Source organism: Nestor notabilis, unplaced genomic scaffold (genome assembly GCF_000696875.1).
Source record: "Nestor notabilis isolate BGI_N333 unplaced genomic scaffold, ASM69687v1 scaffold3452, whole genome shotgun sequence".
Lineage (NCBI taxonomy): Eukaryota > Metazoa > Chordata > Aves > Psittaciformes > Psittacidae > Nestor > Nestor notabilis.
The window spans coordinates 156,858-174,190 of NW_009918663.1; the positions used below are offsets into that span (position 1 = coordinate 156,858).

The 17,333-nt window shown below is 47.9% G+C and overlaps 1 protein-coding gene across 1 annotated transcript; it reads right to left on the reverse strand.

The window, feature by feature from the left end:
* Positions 1-14,037: 14,037 nt before the first annotated feature.
* On the reverse strand, positions 14,038-17,213 carry LOC104402063 (endothelin-2-like; the record flags this gene model as incomplete). The annotated part of the gene is made up of 4 exons (XM_010009833.1): positions 14,038-14,149; positions 14,917-15,021; positions 15,816-15,935; positions 17,081-17,213. Coding segments are annotated over 4 exons (470 nt in total), but the record flags the coding sequence as incomplete, so codon positions are not given.
* Between the last annotated feature and the right edge of the window lie 120 nt (positions 17,214-17,333).

The following is a 17,333-nucleotide window of genomic DNA, read 5'->3' on the forward strand; positions in this document are numbered from 1 at the left end:
ATCCTTTCTCATCTGGGATGCTGTAGGGGGGTTAAAGCAGAATTCATAACCCACAAACAAAAGTCAAGTTACGGATCAGCCCTGAGTCACGAGATTAGATCAGAACCACTGTTTTACCAGAGACAAAGCAAGAAAACCCATTTCCTCCAGGAGGGATTGTCTATCTCCACCCTGTCTTAAAAAACCAAAGTCAGAATGACAGCACGTTTTGTCAACAAGGGCGAAAAGCTGTTCTTATAAAACATCTCCTTGTGTTCAAGGACCTACTCATGGCATCAAGTAAACTCCTCAGCGCTTGGTTTATCGAAGAGAAAACTCCTTTTCCCAAAGCCATCTCCTTCCTACAGATGAACCATGCCTCCCAAATGGGTCTGCTCCATAATTCCAGCTCTACATTATTTTTTAACCTCAAACCACCTTGCTGGCCTCACACAGCGACCTCAGCACTGTCTGGACTGCTCCTTAAATCTCAGACTTCAGCAGGTTACAGGTAGTTGTCTAGTTAAAATAATATATTGCCAAACTGGTCTCTTCAGATCCCTCCTCTTCTCCAAATGGATTACCCAGAATCTTGGTGTTTTGCTCTTAATTGCACAACTGACAGATTTCCATCCTGAATCTGGGAAAGAATTAAAGCTTAGCATCCCACACACCTGTGTAGTGGGAATGCATTTCTTATGCTCTTGCAACCTCTCACTACCACCCACCCCCTGCTTTCCAAGGTAGATCTGGTATTCTTGGTCTAAGATCACTATTTCATGTGAGAGCAGTAAGAGAACTGGGGACCATCAGGAGCATTTTCCTTCTCCTGTAAGCAGATGCCTCTGACTAGATGCTCCCTGTAGAAGTTACTCTGGTTTCACCTCTTTTTGGGGCTGGCAGAATGGCAGGAGACTCTGTAGAGCACAGGGTTGAAGCCCAAAGCATCTCAGGCACGCATTTCATGTAAACACTGTTGCTTCTGTACCACTTTCTCTTCACTTCAGGCACATGTCACTGAAGGACCATCAAATAGTGATGTTCTGATCTACACAGAAAGCTGCTGTTTTCCCTTCTTTCTCTATCCCCATCATACACGTATTAACGTGGCCAAACATTCTATAATAATTATTGTCTACGCTTGAAACTGTCTTAAACTGCTTCAATGAACTTTTCTCTAAATCATGTGGCTATAAACCAATACAAAGGGTGGAGAAGACAGAATAAATGCTCTTGTCTTAGCACTCAGATAATCCATATATCGGGAGTCTATGCTTTATATGTATGTTTTTATGAGATTGTATAAGTTAGTCAAAGTACTAGACTCAGAGCAGTCAGATCTCCAAATATCACTTACAAAACAGCCATATAGAAAAGAGTATGATGTGTTTATGTTGCTTCAGAGTGAGACAAGGCACGAAGAGCGTTAGAGGGAACAGTTGCTGGTGGCTCCTTCTCTGGTGATGACACAGGTTTTAAGAGAGTAAAAGAAAGACTCGTTAAGCACATTTGAAACTTTTTAGGTGAAATTGAAGTGCATTTGTATTTGTGAAGCCTGGTTTGGATGCTGTGGATGTCAGTAGCTGGGACTCAAAGGTGTCAGAGTTCTGGCTTCCACCATGACTGATTCATTACTGCTTGCAAACGATGTTCAAACTGAAATCCTCTGCAATAAATGCAAAAGCCAAGAAGCTGAGGCTTATTTATTTGAGCTGAAGGTCCCATTCAGCTAGCTGTTAGCAATAGCATGTGGCTACACTTTAAGGAGCAGGTGCCTTGCTTTTCAAGTAACAAATATAGTTAAAAAATGCATAAAACTCGTTCATGCTACAGGGAGGCAAACCAAGTTAATCATTCACCACCTCAAAGCAGGACAAGAGTTACAGTGCTTGTCTGACCATAAACCATAATAAATTCCCTTGAAACACCATCCCTTGCTCTCAGAATTACTTCTTTAAATACCAGACCATTTTCTAAATCAGTGTTATCAGGTAGGTCAGCAGAAGAATATCGTGCTGACTGTCGTTTCATTCCTGGCTGATTACAGTCATAAGCAAAACATGGTTTCAAACTGTCTTATCAGCTTCAGAACGACCTCCAACACAGCAGCACCAGGCTTCCCCATGCTGCCAGCAACAGCATCCCACTTTTGCCTCTGAAGACATGGACATAAGAGGAAGCTGAGCACAAACCAGCTGATTGATCTATCTGTGAGGCTGAAGAGAAAGCTGCTCTGATTCAGTATGTCCAACCAGGCTTTTAACAGCCTCTTTCTCCTAGGTAGAAACAATAAATGAAGTCCAGGTTATGCAAATGTTGATGGGCAGGACCTAATGGGTGGTAAGAGGTAGGGAAATGCCGAATGTGCTCCAGGAAAGCTTTGTTTGATCTCAGGCCCTTGAGATATCCTAGAGGACAAAGGTTTCAGGTAGAAATCTCTCTGCATACCTCCTTCCTATGACCAGCAGCATTCCTACGTCTTCACAACTCAGTGATCTAACCAGGGTCTTGTGCTGCTGGAGGAAACACAAGAAGGAGCCCACTTAAGCAGAGAAAGGCATAGACTGGGCAAAGAATCACAGACAGCCCTTTCAGGGTCCAATACACCTTCCAGTGGCACTTCCAAGCAGCCCTGAACCTGGCTCATGCAGAACACTCACATTGTCCCTGCCTGGGCATCCCCTACAGATGGGGGTCTGCACCCGGGTGCTGTCACCAGTCCCATCCAAGGTGCCTCTCTCCACTTCACAGAGTCATGGACCAAGGAGCCAAACGGAGTTCAGGATTTCCACTCCTGTTGAGGCAGTGGAGTGCTGAACCTCACAATAACTGATGCCTTCTGCAGGACCAGTGCCAAGACCCACAGACAAATCAGATAATTCACCCTGCATATGCTAAGACTCCACCATTGTCCTCTCTCCTGCCCTACACAAGCTATGGAAGGTTTTTTCCATATGCTGGGTTCAGAAGTCTATTTAAACCTTTGACTGAGAGCTGCACGGTATGGAATGATCTAAAGAAATCATGATGCAAGCCACAGTTGGCTTCTTCCAAGACCAGCAAAGAACACCAGAACCAACAGGGCCTGTCTTGCTCTCTTTCCAGTTTGAAGCACTCACCATGGAGTATGAGATGATGTTCTGTGCTGCCACTCATTAGCAAGGGGATCTGCTGAAAGAGAGCTACGGAGTCATCAATTCAGGTGATAAAGTGCTATAAGCACTTTAAGTCCTCTCAAGGACAACCAGACATCGCTGATGGGTAGCAAACATCCACCAGTCACTGTCAGGTCTCCAGGCCCTACTTCTCCTTCTCCTTTCTGGATGACAAGTGTTATTCCCAGCCTGCAGGCACGCTGTAAATATCAAAACATTCGCACCCTACATAAACATTAGCAACAATATTTAAATCACACTCCAGGGGCAAATTGGCTAAAATTCAAAGGTGACACAGAGAGAGCAGCCCTTGAAGAAAGCATCACATGTAGAGGTGTTGCTCCAACTTGCCCATACTCACCCACTCTCTGCTACCCCCGATCTAAGAGGGCAGAACCACCACAGTTCAGCCAGTGGGGCATTAGACATCCAATGCTGAAGGTCTTCTTAAGGGGTAAAATCGTGTTTCTTTTTAAGATACATACAAATAGCTGCTCCTTTGGACCAAGGCTCCGGGATTCTAAGTGGAGAATGGGATCCTTCCCCAAGACCAGGAAGTAGCAATCAGTGTTCCAACTTGCATTTGACATCTTCCTTAAATCGCCAACTCCTAGAGTCCTGGTGTGATGTGAGACCACGTTCTTTTCACAAAGATTAAAGTATGCTCCTGCTGCCTCTGTTGAAAAGCACACTTCAAACATGACATTTGCTGGCTCAACATCAAAAAAAGCAATTAAGAAAGACCCACACTGACATTCTTCTATATGGCCAGATGTTGAAGTCAGTGTTAGACTGAAGTAATTTTCATACAGATTCGTGACCCTTTGCATTTCTGAGCTTAATGCAAAAGTACTGTAGTAACCCCTCTAGGGATATGACCAATACAATGGTAACTGAACTGTACTTCTTAATACTTGCAACTTTTGCAGTGTCCTTTACCTAAGTGGTCTGCTCTTCATTTTTCCCCCAGTTTCCATACCTCCCCTCAAGCTTTATGCCTGTGTGCCATGGACTCACAGCCCCAGAAACTCTTCAATTGCTCCCCACTGCATCTCCAGCTCATCTCTCTGAAGCCAAAATGATGTGAATTTGCAAGAGCAACTTTTTGTCTTGTATGCACCTTCAGATGCCTCTGGTCCTCTGTATGAGGGAATTCGGACAAGTCCATGCAGATGCTCAGTGGGGGGCAGGCAGCCATCACAGTGGTTTGCTGCTTTTTCATGGTCTCCTGCACCCTTGGTATTAGCTAGTGCTAAGAGAAAGAGAAGGAGAGCTCTGGCTGGACCCGAAGACCCGTTATAGGCTCTTTCTGAGCACTTAGAACTGGAATCTGCTGTGCACAAACTGAGTTTCTTTAGGAAGAGTGATGATGCTCCAATTCAAGTTTTGCATGCCTGGCTTCGAGCTTGGACCTGGACCTCTTTGCACCTCTGCGCCCATCCCCTTGCGCATGTGCCTGCAAATGCTTCTGTGCCCCAAACATGCCAAGTACACACTGAAGCCTGTCCCCAATCTCTTGCCTGGCAGTGAGAAGACGTGAAGCCAGCCAGACTCATCTGTTTCTGAACACTGGGCCTGGCGACAGCTGCTGGTGTGAGCTGAGAGCCCTGCCTATAACCATTTACACAAGAGGTCCAGGTCTTCTAACTCTCTAGCAGCTAAGGAAAAAGAAGATCTCTTCTCAAAACAAAATGCTGAGGCAGCAGGAAGCATCAGCTGTACCCCAAAAATAGGCAGCAGCATCTTGCCCAAAGTGTCCATGGGGAAAATGCCTGCAGCTCCCTGTCCTGTGATGCTGTGAGAAAGATGATGACAATGAGGAAGCAAAATCCCACACCTACCCTCAGGCTTTAAGGCTGTCACAGCTCCTTTCAGTGTTCTGTGCTGGACCCACTGCTTGTCTTTACCTCAAGGAGACTTTGGTCAAGTCTCCTTCAGACGTCTCTGAGAAGCCCACATCTCCAAGTCCACAGCCCAGAGGTCCCTTTCCACTGAGGAGGCTCCCATGGACAACACACCACCCAGACCCAGGCACAGCTTGGTGTCACCTTCCCCTGACTGCTCAGAGGACTCCTGCTTACATGGCTCTTCCTCAGAGCATCCCTCCAGTGCTGCCTTCAGCTGGTTTATACCAGCTCTGTCTGTGCTGTCAGATGCATCAGATCACCCTCCCTGAAGCAAAGCAGATGTGATTCTGCAGACAATGTGCTCCAGGGATGGCTCCCTGCAGGCATCATGGATCAGGCTGTTCTCCATCCCAACCTCTCCCAGCACTGGGTGCCTACAAGCTCTCCCCCATGCCCTCCCGCTGGCTTTGAAAGCACACAGCACATGTCCTCACCATTGTGCTACAGAAACATCACGCTGTGACAAAGCCATCTTTATGACCTGAGAAACCACTACAAATACAATAGCATCTCCACAAAGCTCAGAGAAGAGCCATGCTGAGAGCTGTTTGGACCCAGGCACTGTGCCCTAGAGGAACCCCCCTGAGCAGTGGGACATGAGCTGCTCATCTCCACTTGGCCAGGGGGTAAGAATCTGCTTGTGGGGCCAGTGCCATTAGCAATATGGATGTGGATACTGTGACAAATTAATTTCATTGCTTACCCCGTAAGTGTACGCTGACATTGAGCTGCCCTTTCATGCTGCTTCTCTCTCTTTCACTGCTCCATGTCTCTTGTCTTGACATCTCTCACCCATATCCCTTTTCTCATTCTGATGCCCCCTTTTTGACTTCAATCTAAAAACTAACCAACTGTGGAAAGCAAAACAGAAGAGCAAGGAAGAGCAGTGAGGAAAAGATGAAAGGTAAAAATGGAAATGATCATGTTATAACAGCAAAGAGGTAGAAAGTTAAAGAACAGGGAAGGAAAAGCAGAGCAGGGGACCACAGTTGTGGGTTGGAGATGAGGAAAGGAAAGGAAAGGAAAGGAAAGGAAAGGAAAGGAAAGGAAAGGAAAGGAAAGGAAAGGAAAGGAAAGGAAAGGAAAGGAAAGACGAGAAGGAAAGGAAAGGAAAGGAAAGGAAAGGAAAGGAAAGGAAAGGAAAGGAAAGGAAAGACGAAGTGAGGAAAGCTTCAGTCAGGGAAAGGTGGAAATAGAAGAGGAAAGGTGGAAATAGAAGAGGAAAGATGGAAATAGAAGAGGAGAGGAAAGGGAATGGCCAGCCTGACCGGGAGAAGCAGTCATCCATCAGTGAATGAAGGGGAGCAATAACGGGGCAGCACTGCACAGCCTGAGAAACTGATGGTGTGGGCTGGGTCACACACCGCCCCCCCGGCATGCAGCAGGCACACAGCTAATGCCCCGGTGGGCACAGCAGCACAGTGAGGTCTGAAGGCTTCCTACAGGTGGGACCAGCCTGGAGAGCACAGCAGCAGCCTGCCCTGCACTAGACAGGGCTTTTATCAGAGCATTTCCCCCACTAACTCAGACATATTCAACCCCGCTGGCCCAGACTCGCTGAGTCCTTCTTTGCTCACAGTTTCCATTTGCTTTATCAGCCACTGATTTTGCTGGTCTCCTTCACATCCTGTCCCTCCGAGCTCCTTGGCTGTGCTTCCCTTCTGCTGGCATGTCTAGGAGTGAAGCTCAGGGTCTCAGGCATTCAATCAGTCATTTCAACACCATCTCCTAGCGAGCTCCCCCAGGGTCAGAGTGACAATGTGGACCTGAACTGCTCCAGTACTGGCAAGAGAGGTGCTCAAGGACACTTCAGAGGCTGAGTACCATGTGTCTTGGTGTCACTGAATCATAGAATGGGTTGGGTTGGAAGGTACCTTCAAAGGTCACCTAGTCCCACCCTCCTGCAATGAGCAGGGACACCTTCAACTAGACCAGGTTGCCCAGAACCACATCCAGCCTGGCCTTGAATGTCTCCAGGGATGGTGTGTCCACCCTGGAGCCACACTCTGGGCAATTTGTGCCAGGATTTCCCCACCTTCATTGTAAGGAATTTTTTTCCTCACATCCAGCCTGAATCTCCCCTCCTTTGTTTTAAAACCATCAGCCCTCATCCTATCACAACAGGCCCTGCTAAAAAGTCTCACCCCATCTTTCATATTAACAATATTTCATATTATTCCCTTTTAAGAACTCAAAAGGCCACAATAAGGTTTCCCCAGAGTCTTCTCCAGGCTGAACAAGCCCAACTCTCTCAGCTTTGCCCCATAGGAGAGGTGCTCCATCCATCTGATCACTTTTGTGTCTCTCTCCAACAGGTCCATCTCTTTCCTGTACTGAGGACTCCAGAGCTGGACTCTGTACTCCAGGTGGGGTCAGGTCTGTAGGAACCATGGACCATAGGGCCTCACTTCTTCCCTGCTCCAGGGCTGAGGCATGAGCAACAGTGTGGTTCCCTGATCACATCTCAGGGAAGATCTCAGCTCTGCTCTTTAGAGGCTGGACAATGAATATGATGCTGGAGCCATTCCCACCTGACATTACCGCGTGGAAGGCAGAGAGCAAAGGCGCTTTGATGACCAAAGAAACCACATTAAGTCTCCATCCCTTCTCTTAAACTATGACACATGCACATCATCACACCATCCCCCCTGGGCTTGGAGCAGAAGTCGCCTCTCATAGTGCTCTGGTGGCTTTACCAGGAGGAAAGTGGTTGGCTAATCAGCCCGGCACTGGAAGGTTTGGCACTGGAGCTGATCCCAGCGCGGAGGCATGGATGGGAAGGCGAGCCTCACCCTTCGGACCGGGATAATATTTTTCTAATGGCTTGCACTGGTTGGCTTTTGTTTTGCTGAGCTGTTGCTATGCACCTGAGGCTCCACAAGGGAAGTCGGCTCTCTAGAGGAAACAACACTGGCAAAAAGTCACCAAATCATTGTTCTGGCTCCTTTCTGTGTCATGAACAAACACATGAATCTGCACTTGTTTATCGAGAGGCACAAGGGCAGGATTTTGCCGGTTATCCGCAGAGGTGATTTGTCTATTGGAGCTGCTGGTCTCAGTGGCAGCAGTTAGCCCCAAAAACAAAACCAGGAAGAGACTAAGTGTTCCCATACAACTTCCAGCACAATCAGCAGCCCTCCTCGAAAGCACCTTTTAAACAAGAAATGGGAGAGGGAAAAAACAATTAGCACCAAAGGCTTTAATAAAAAAAAAGACAATTCTTCCATTAATCAGACCCTTATCAGCAGCAAAGGTGATAGAAAGCCAGTGTTTAATTGGAACTGAGAAAATGTGTTTGTGCTGGTGTGGAGATCCTTGTATATTCGATCAGGAATGTGGCCTGCATCCTGTTTTCTTTACTGATGGGGGAGGAATCCGCTCCACAATTCCTTGAAAGGCTGCAGCATGTTTTCCACCAGCTCCATGCTGGGTTTGTGAATTAGGTTCCCGCTTCTTCGCATCCTGGAGAGCACGTTTGTGCTCAAAGGGAGCCCAAAACACCAGCTTTGTTTTGTAGGAAAAGAACTGCCATCCTTCCACTGGTAGCAGCAGGTGCCTCGGCTCCCAGCATCCGCCGTCCCTTTGTGCTCCGTCCGATTCTGCTGCTGTCTGTGGGCAGAAGGACAATTCCCAAAACAGTGAGGTTTAAGATCCCAGTGTTGGTTTGCTCACTGCCCACTGACCCTGTTATTTACCTGTGCCTTTGCAAAGGGCAAGATGGACAAATCTGAGTTTGTAAAGGATGTGAGAGAAAGCTCAGTGTGGGTCTTGCTCCATCCTGCAAGAGGTGAGGGGTGCTGGGGTCCTGGGGGTGCTGAGTTCCCTCAGCTCACAGGGAGATCAAAAAAACACAGCATGTGTGGGAGGATCCTCCTTGTCCTGTTATTCCTGTTATTCCTTTGAAGGATACTTGATCATTACCTTTTTCATGGTACATACTCAGGGACAGTGTTCAGCCTCTGTCAGCTCATCAGCTCCATCTCCAGCCCCAGGAAGGGTCTCTGTGATTCGCTCAGATTTACCTTTGCCAGGGGTGCTTTTTCTCCTCTCCCCAGCCCCAGCCTCTCAAAAGGGAATCACAGTCATGTCTCCATCCTGCTTTTTGTCAGTGCAGTGACTCCCAGGATGAGCAGCTCCAGCCCAAATTGAACAGCACTGAAACTCTAGTCACCTCGGATGGAGATGTCAACTGCCCAAACCACTTAGGACTGTCCTTGGAGCACTGGCCACACACATACAAAGTTTGGCTTTCCTACACAGGAGTGGGAATATCACCCAAGAGCAACTCTGCCCAAGTGTGGCAAATTCACCCAGCATTGCAGCCCAGCATAATTAAACAGCATTCTCATTCACGTCATCTCCTGGCTTTGGCATAGGTTTTATTATAGTCATTACAAAGACAGATATTACTTTTGGATTGACTCACTTGATGGGTTGATCAGCACTTTATTGTAGCCTCCAGTTATAGCACTTTTTATGGCATCCAGAAGAACTTAACCATTAGCACACTATTAGGAAGAGCACTGGCAGCTGATTAAGTTGCTGAAGGTCAAAGACATTTGTCTTAATTGCTTCATGTGTGCTCCCTCCTCCTCCTCCCCCTCCGAGGGAGCTGGAGGGAGATCATTCTGTTTCAATAATAAAGTCACAGAGGCATACCTCATATTTGCCATCAAATCTCCAGGGAGAGGCTTATTCACCATTCCAGAACTTGTCTAAACTGTTACGGTCTCGCTGCTCAATTGAAGTCTTTGAGGTTTTCATGGCATGCATTGAAACTGAAAAGAAAAATAAAAGCCATCAGGGTGACTTATTGTGTTGGTTAACACATATTGCAAATAATGTGCTATTAGGGTCATAACGAAGCGAATGCATGGATATGCTGAAGGCAGGTTTCTATCTTTGGGAGGAAAGATGATTTTCTAGCCTCTGGTACATTCCACCTGCAAAAGCTCAATAGTCCTGGTGGCCTCGCACATTTCAGTCTCAGGCAGATGTTTAGCTGCTCATGCAGCTCCATCTTTCAGCTCTGGACTCATCTGACCCAGCCAAAGTCACAAAACCATCAGAAACCTCATTCCTCACTTCTTCTGACTCTACCAGCTCATTCTTCCCACCAGGGTTTAGTCTAGCATCAAAGTCAATGCTAGAGGGGAAAGGAGAGATCAGCACCAAAGGGTACAGAGTAGCTCTATTGCAGGTTAAGTCAACCTTGCCACTTCAAGAATCCTTTCCCTCAGGGAAGTCAGTGAGGAATACCCAGTTACTCATCAGCAAAGAGGTGTGAGGTTGAGGAAAGGACTTCAAGCCTGGTCATAGGTAGTATAATACTCCTGCTGAGCACCAGAGGAAGGTTTGACAGATGGAGATGTGCTTCCCCCAACTGTTTTATGCCAGCTCCAGCTGCCCCAGCTTTCCCACCAATCCCCTTTGAAGGGAAACGATTAAGGGTTAAACTTGAGCCTAGTTCCCATGGGAGGGACTTCAGTGTTTTCTACTTCACTGTTGCCTGGATCAGGTAAGACCAGTTGTGGTCAGTTACTGTGATGCCTGGACCTGAGCATGGCATCCAAAGAACCTATGGCTTTCCTAGCCCTACAGCAAAGAGATCCTGAAGATGTGGGATGTAGCTGACCACAGAATGCTCACCAACCTGCGGCAGAAGGTGTGAATTACGGAGCTGACATCCACTGCAGATACACTTGTTCCTCAGTCCCGCCAGCTGAAGGCAACCAGGCAAGTCAATAATCTTCATGTCCAAGGATATTGGAGCTAGAGACAAGATGTGACAACTTTAAACACAGAAGTTTAATCAAGCGCTCTATTTCCTTGGCTAGAACTTCTCACTGACACATGCCATGTCCTGCCATGGCTCTTCTTCAGGAATTCCAGCTGCAGAAAACATGCAGAGTCACATGAAGGGTCCACTTTTATGGGAATTGTCAGTCATAAAAAGGACCGCCCCATCAAACTGTTGTATCTTAGGAAAGACCCTTATCACACCTAGAACTGGCTTTGGAATTTGCTTGTTTTCCTGGATTTTCCTCTTAAGTCAAGTTTCATTATTCTGTTCTTTCCTGTTACATGTGAGAATTTATAAAATATGCTTCCTTCAACCTACTTCAGCTCATTTTTATCACTGAATTCAATAACCTCAGAATAAGAACAATCCTCTCTTCTCCCTTCTCCTCTTAATTAAGATGCTTTTAAGCATCTCCCTTTTCTTCTTCCCTTGGGTGATACCTAATTAGCTCTTGTAATTAAAACTGTGCCCGAAGGGCTGAGCTTTGCACAGATGTTGGCTTTGTTCCAGGCAATGCCATGGGGTTACTGTGAGGCTCGGGTTCTTCCTCAGCACTTGAGGGACCTTACGGAAGATTCCAGCAAGGATGGGTTCTGAGGTTTTGGGATCAGGGCCTTGGGGGACTTTTCTGGATGTCTGGTATTTTAAACTGGTTTTCCAGATTTGTTGACTTCCAGTATTTCCTTCTGGAGTACCCACCAGTGAACCCAGAGTTTCCCCAAGTGAATGATTTCCCATCATTCAGACAGAGATCAAGTTTTCCTTTGTTCATTGATCTTAGAACCAGAAAAAAACCCCACCAACCCATCCAAAAATGGATTAAATTTTCCCCCTGTTTGGATGTCTTCCTTCAAGCCCACATGCTGTAGCAGGGCTGGGGAGCATCTCCTATAGTCCCACCGACAGCAAATGTGATGCTCCCCTTGTGCTGCCATGCGTGCAGCCGGCTGGGCCTCAAGCTGCCCAAACAGGGATGCTTTGTCCTCTGAGACCAAGAGCTCCCTAAGGTCCTTGTGTGACTTAAGACAAACTTGCTCAGGACCATTCACAAGACTACACAGCCTCCCCCTTCTCCCCCAGTTTTGCTGTCTCAATCACTTTCACAGTGCTCTTGGGCACCTGCATTTCTTTCACTTCATCCATCACCACCCAGCCATCAAAGAAGAAAGAAAAATGCTATCGACTTTTGTCATTATTTATTACAAATTATATTTTGCAAATTACTGTCTGGAAAAATCAATAGATTTAAATAAATACACAGATTTCAAGATGCTACATATGGCATGTGTGCAATAAGTCACTTAAAGATGAGACGTTACACACATAAGGAGATATACATAGTACTTTACAGCAGTAGTTTTATTTTAAATTACTAGGCTCACATTAAACCATGTGCAAAGTTTCCTCTGGAACAAACCCTTTAAGGATTATTCTGTTTTTTTTTTAGAATGACTCAAACCTTCAGAAGGTCAAATATAGAAAAGATTCTCTGCAGCTTTGGGGACCAAATGATGACTCTGCTCTGTCATTTGCAATACAATCACTTGGTCTCATTTTTTCCCCCCTTTAGGGCTTAAAGCAAAAAATCAAAGCATTTTGTATGTCCAATGGGACTACGCTTGCAACAGCCACAGATTTTGGTCCACCACCAACTTCAAGCAGCCTTTTAAAATGCTCATGTGTAATACTGGATTGGGCAGCAAGAGGGACCCAACAGTGGTTCCAGGAGAACAATTATTTACCTGCACTAACTGGATCTGCAGCCACGATTTATAATGTAAGTTAATCTGCCCAGACAAACAAAAGTGCATTTGTGGTACAGCTCCAGAGCCTCGAGATGGGTTTGCCTGTAAGATCAGTTCCTAGGTCCTGGCCTCAGTGCTTATTCCAAATTACTCCTTCCCTTTGGGCCAGCAGCTCCGTGCTGCTCCATGGCCTGGGAAACAGCCATAACTCTGGCATTGGTTTAAATCCCAGCCTGCCTTCTAAAGCCGTGCAGACAGTGCTGTGCTCTCTTCTTCCCAATCCTTCCCTCCACATCAATCCCACCAGGCTGCCCCTTGCCTAATGCATTCTCTGTTCAGGTTACGCTTCTCATAGTGACGTGCTACCCATATATTGGTCATTTATTATATAGAGTCCGACTCCAAGACCCGATCTAAGCAAAGCAGCAAGCAAGCCTTTGCGTGCTATTTTCCCACCACCCATCTTCTCTGCCCCGGCCTTTCCTGGCAGGCAGAGCTGAGAGGAAGCTGGGATATTAGGTTAAGAGCTGGACGTACTCTACCCCACTAAGGGTATGTCCAAGGAGATGAGACAGGGAACTCATCCAGACCTGCTTGGACCCAGTGGGGCTCCCTTCCCCAGACTACATGCATGGGGCTCCTGCAGAAATGCAGCTCTGCTTCAGCCTCCCCCCTGCTGCTGCTGCTGTGCTGAGTGGCAGGGGTCATGCTTGGATTTGATGCAAGCTCCAGTGTAAGCAAGCTGTCCTCCACCTAAAGGAGAGCCACTTAAGGACTGCCCTTCAGTGAATTCCTCAGCCAAGGAACGCCACTGACTGCCCAGCTGGCTTTCAGGCTTCTAGACGATACACTTGTTTTAATAAAACCTGGGAGCTGTTTTACCATGGGAGTCTCATTCACATGCACATCACACTGCCTGGCAAGTAAGAGAAGAAAGTGCAAAGGCAGGCTTGCGCTGGAGGCAGCTTATCCCTGTCTACAATGACCAGCCAATCCACCTTTAAGTGCGGCCAAGCTGGGACCATGCTTGGACATGGCTCAAAGGCAGAGCAGACCAGGCCAGAGCTATGGGCTCAGGACTGCCAGGTCCAGAACTGCACAGAGCCACCTGATTTCTATGTGATTCAGCTGCCCAGCATGGGCTGACCCTCTGCCTAAGACTCCAGTGCAGAGTTAAGCTAGTATTCCTCCAGCAAGACCCTTGCCTGATCCAAAAAGGCACAATTCAGCTCCATGACACATCTGTGACTGTATGGAGAGACAGTTTTCCCTTTACAACAGTCTCTGGAGTGCATTCAGTACTGGTTCACGCAACAGGAGCATGGAGACTTCCACTTCTTCCCCCTTCCGCTCATGGCCTTTCCTTCAGCTCTAACTACCGACAGCGGAGTTAGTGGCACCCACAGGACTCCCAGATTCTTCTGGTGAACTTGGCATGCACCTGTTTCTTATCTCTTCTTCTTCCAGATGCTTTTCTTCCAAGGCAAAACTGTTGGCTGTGCGCTCCTCTGGGAATGCTGCTGCTGCTTGCTGGACTGCAGCCTGGAGATGGCAAGATCCCTGCAAACAAAGAGGAGACACGATGGTCATTCTCCAGTCCCTTTTCCTCCTACACAGCAACATCCTGTAGCATGATATTGATATACCCCTTGCCAAGATGGGTTGTGAAGCAGAAGATGGGGGAAGGAGGAGGGAGAATTTCTAGCTGCAGCTGTATTAAGCCACAGCGGGGATCCATCCAGCCCAATATCCCCTGTCCAGTGGTGACAGAGGACCCAAGGAGCCCTGCAGCAGGGTATGGCCCAAGTGATGCTTCCCCAGTTCTGCCTTTCAGAAAGCATTCCCACTGCATGTGATTTAACTGTCACTAACAGACCGATGTGTCCTTCAATGTGTCAACTCCCTTTAACTCATTTACATTCCTGGTGTCAACAGTTTCTTCCAGCAGCAAGTTCCACAACTCACTGATGTGAGAAAAGCTTTTGGTCTAAAGTTGCTGCCCAATCAAGTAGTTCCTACCTGATGCTACCCTTCCCTTCTTGTATGTCACCCATTCGCCCATTCCATACCAGAGGAACTTCCCACTGCAATAAAGAATCACATCATATTCCTCTAGTTTTGTAAGGACACAACCAATCCTGGTTCCCTCAGCTGTTAGCTTCCCATTCTAGGGAGCAAAAATAGTCAAGTCTACTCATTTAAAGGGAGACAACAGGGGGAAGTCAGGTCAAATCCAAGTGGTAACCACAGCCTGGGGTCACAAAAGCAGATTTTAAAGTGCTCATGAGGGGTGTTCAGAGTGGGGTTAAGTGACATGACATGCTCACCTGAGAGCTCTCAGCAGGCCATGGTGGGAAGGCCTCACACCACTGCTCTGCAGAGACTTCACTGATGCTCCAGAGCTCACTGAGAGCTTCAGACTCTGAAGGTACCTAATGAGCAAGAGGAGATGCATGAGCCACTCACACCAGCCGTGCTACGGTACGTGCCAGGGGGAGTGTTGCTCTAATGTCACCAGTGATAGACTAAGACAGTTGAATGAATGTTTTTGAAGGGTTAATTGCAGCTTTTTAAGAGCTATTCATAGCTCACTGTTACTGCCATCCTCTTCTGTCAGACCTCACTCTATTCACAGTCATATGTAATGATTGGGGATTTTCACTATGCTATGAAATTAGTGACAAGTCTCTACAATGACTTTGCTCCCCACCTCCCCACAGGGTAAGCACTCCTCTATGCCGCTGGCTGGAGCAAGACAACCAAAAGCCCATGTGCGCTATGAAAAGAGCTGGCTACAGATGATATTTGACTTCCAAGTCCCAGCTCACATTGTCCTCCTCTCCTTCAGCCTCTCCCACCGAAGCCATGCAGGAGACATTGGTATCCCAAAGCTTGACACCCTCCGCCTGCCCCTCTCCCAGCATGCTGCCAGCTCCCCCCCTTGCACCCCACACTTCCTCAGCCTCCTGCCAGCGGATGGAGGTAGCGTTGCTTCATATCACCTAGTAAAGAGACTATTGTACAACAGGAACACCCTAGCGACACTTTGCCAGGGCCTCTTGGGAGGGGTATGAAAGCCACTAGACAAGTTCCAGCTGTTTGCGAAGAGCTGCACAGCTATCCCCTGGGAGGCTGGAGAGCTCCTCCAGCTCCTAAGCTCTGTCTGCTTGCACCCCACCCGCCGCAAGCAACCCCCAGGGACATCCCCAGGACCCCCTTGGCTTACCCAGGCTTCGCCTGGCAGAAGGCAGCACAGATGCTGTCCCTAGAGTGCGAGCACTCACACCTGCCGAGCGATCTCTTGCGCCGCTTCGGGGGGCTCCCCAAGCCATAGGGAGCGGTGTGCCTGTTAAAAACAAAAGACATCAGCTATGCAACTACCTTCTTTATTAGCCACAGGTTTATAACGCAGTCCTGGGAGGCAGCCAAGCCAGTGCCAGGATAATAAAAGACTCATCTATAGGCATAAGGTGAAAAGGCCACTGATAGGTCTAAGCCTTTAAACTCCAGCTCCTCTCCCACCTACTGTTTTCTCCACCCTACCCCTCCCAGGGAGATTACCAGTATGTGCTGGGTTGCAAGTGGAATTTTCTCTCCTTGCAGCAGCCCAGACACCCATTGCAAGGGTCACCACAAGTGAGCTGGCAGCGTGGCAAAGCGCTGCCCCAGTCCCCCAGCAGCAAGCAGCCAGCTCCTCAAGCACCAAGATGTCAGTGTTTTCCCTCCCCACCTCCGTGGGTTTTAACACGCAGGACATGGTACAAATGAAGATGTCTCGGGGCCATAACAGGTTCTTCTGATCACAGCATGCTTTCAGAGCTGTTAGCACATTCCCCGCTCCATCTCTGATAGCAATCTACTCTCCCAGAGGGTTTAGGATTGGCAGTGTCTGCAACTATTCTCCGAGCAAGCAGCGAGTTGTAATTGCACGTTAGTAAGCATGATTATAACCACACCTGAGTACATGTGTTTTGCTACAGTGTGATGGCCATTGGTCTGAAACAGCTCGGAAAGCTGCTTTAGCATTCCTGAGGGCAGTACTTGGCAGCCACAGGACGTTAGTGCCAGCCCACCACTGTCTCATTAACAATGCTGGCAGCCAGCAGCCAGGCTTATAGTGCACAAGTGGGTAGAGAAACTTTCTGGCTTGCAGCTCTAACACCTCAGAGTTGTTTTCGGCTTGCAGAGGTACAGAAAAGGTCACAAAAAGATGAGCCACGGAGGAAGCAGCGCCCTGGGCTTTCAACCCACTGTACTGTGTGTTATACTGAAACTCCTGAACAGAAGCACAGCTTGTCGCTATCTAGGTTTTGGAATGGACTGGACTTGCAGTGCTCTTCAGAGCAGGTGCTACAAGAGCCTCCCAGAACCGGGACCCTTTCCCACCTTCCTCTAACCTAGCCCCATCCTCCATCAGAAAGTACAGTCACTTACTCATCAAGAGTTGTGTCGTCCCCCCACCCCCCAAAAAAAAGCTATGTTCCTTCTCACCCAGGTGTGTTGACCCAGATGATATCCAGGTGACAGAAGTAGATGCATTCTTTATCCAGCCAGCTATTGCAGGAACATCGCTTGGTCCTCGGGTGCACAGCCATAGGGGACTCCAGAGGAGGGTGGCCCATACCTGCAGCAGAAGGAGGAAGAGATGAGTTGTAGGCTCAGTGCAGAGCGCTGGAGTGCCCGTCCGTCTGTCATCTCTGCAATTACACCTCCCGTAAGGAGGCGATTCAACGTGCAGGCGGTT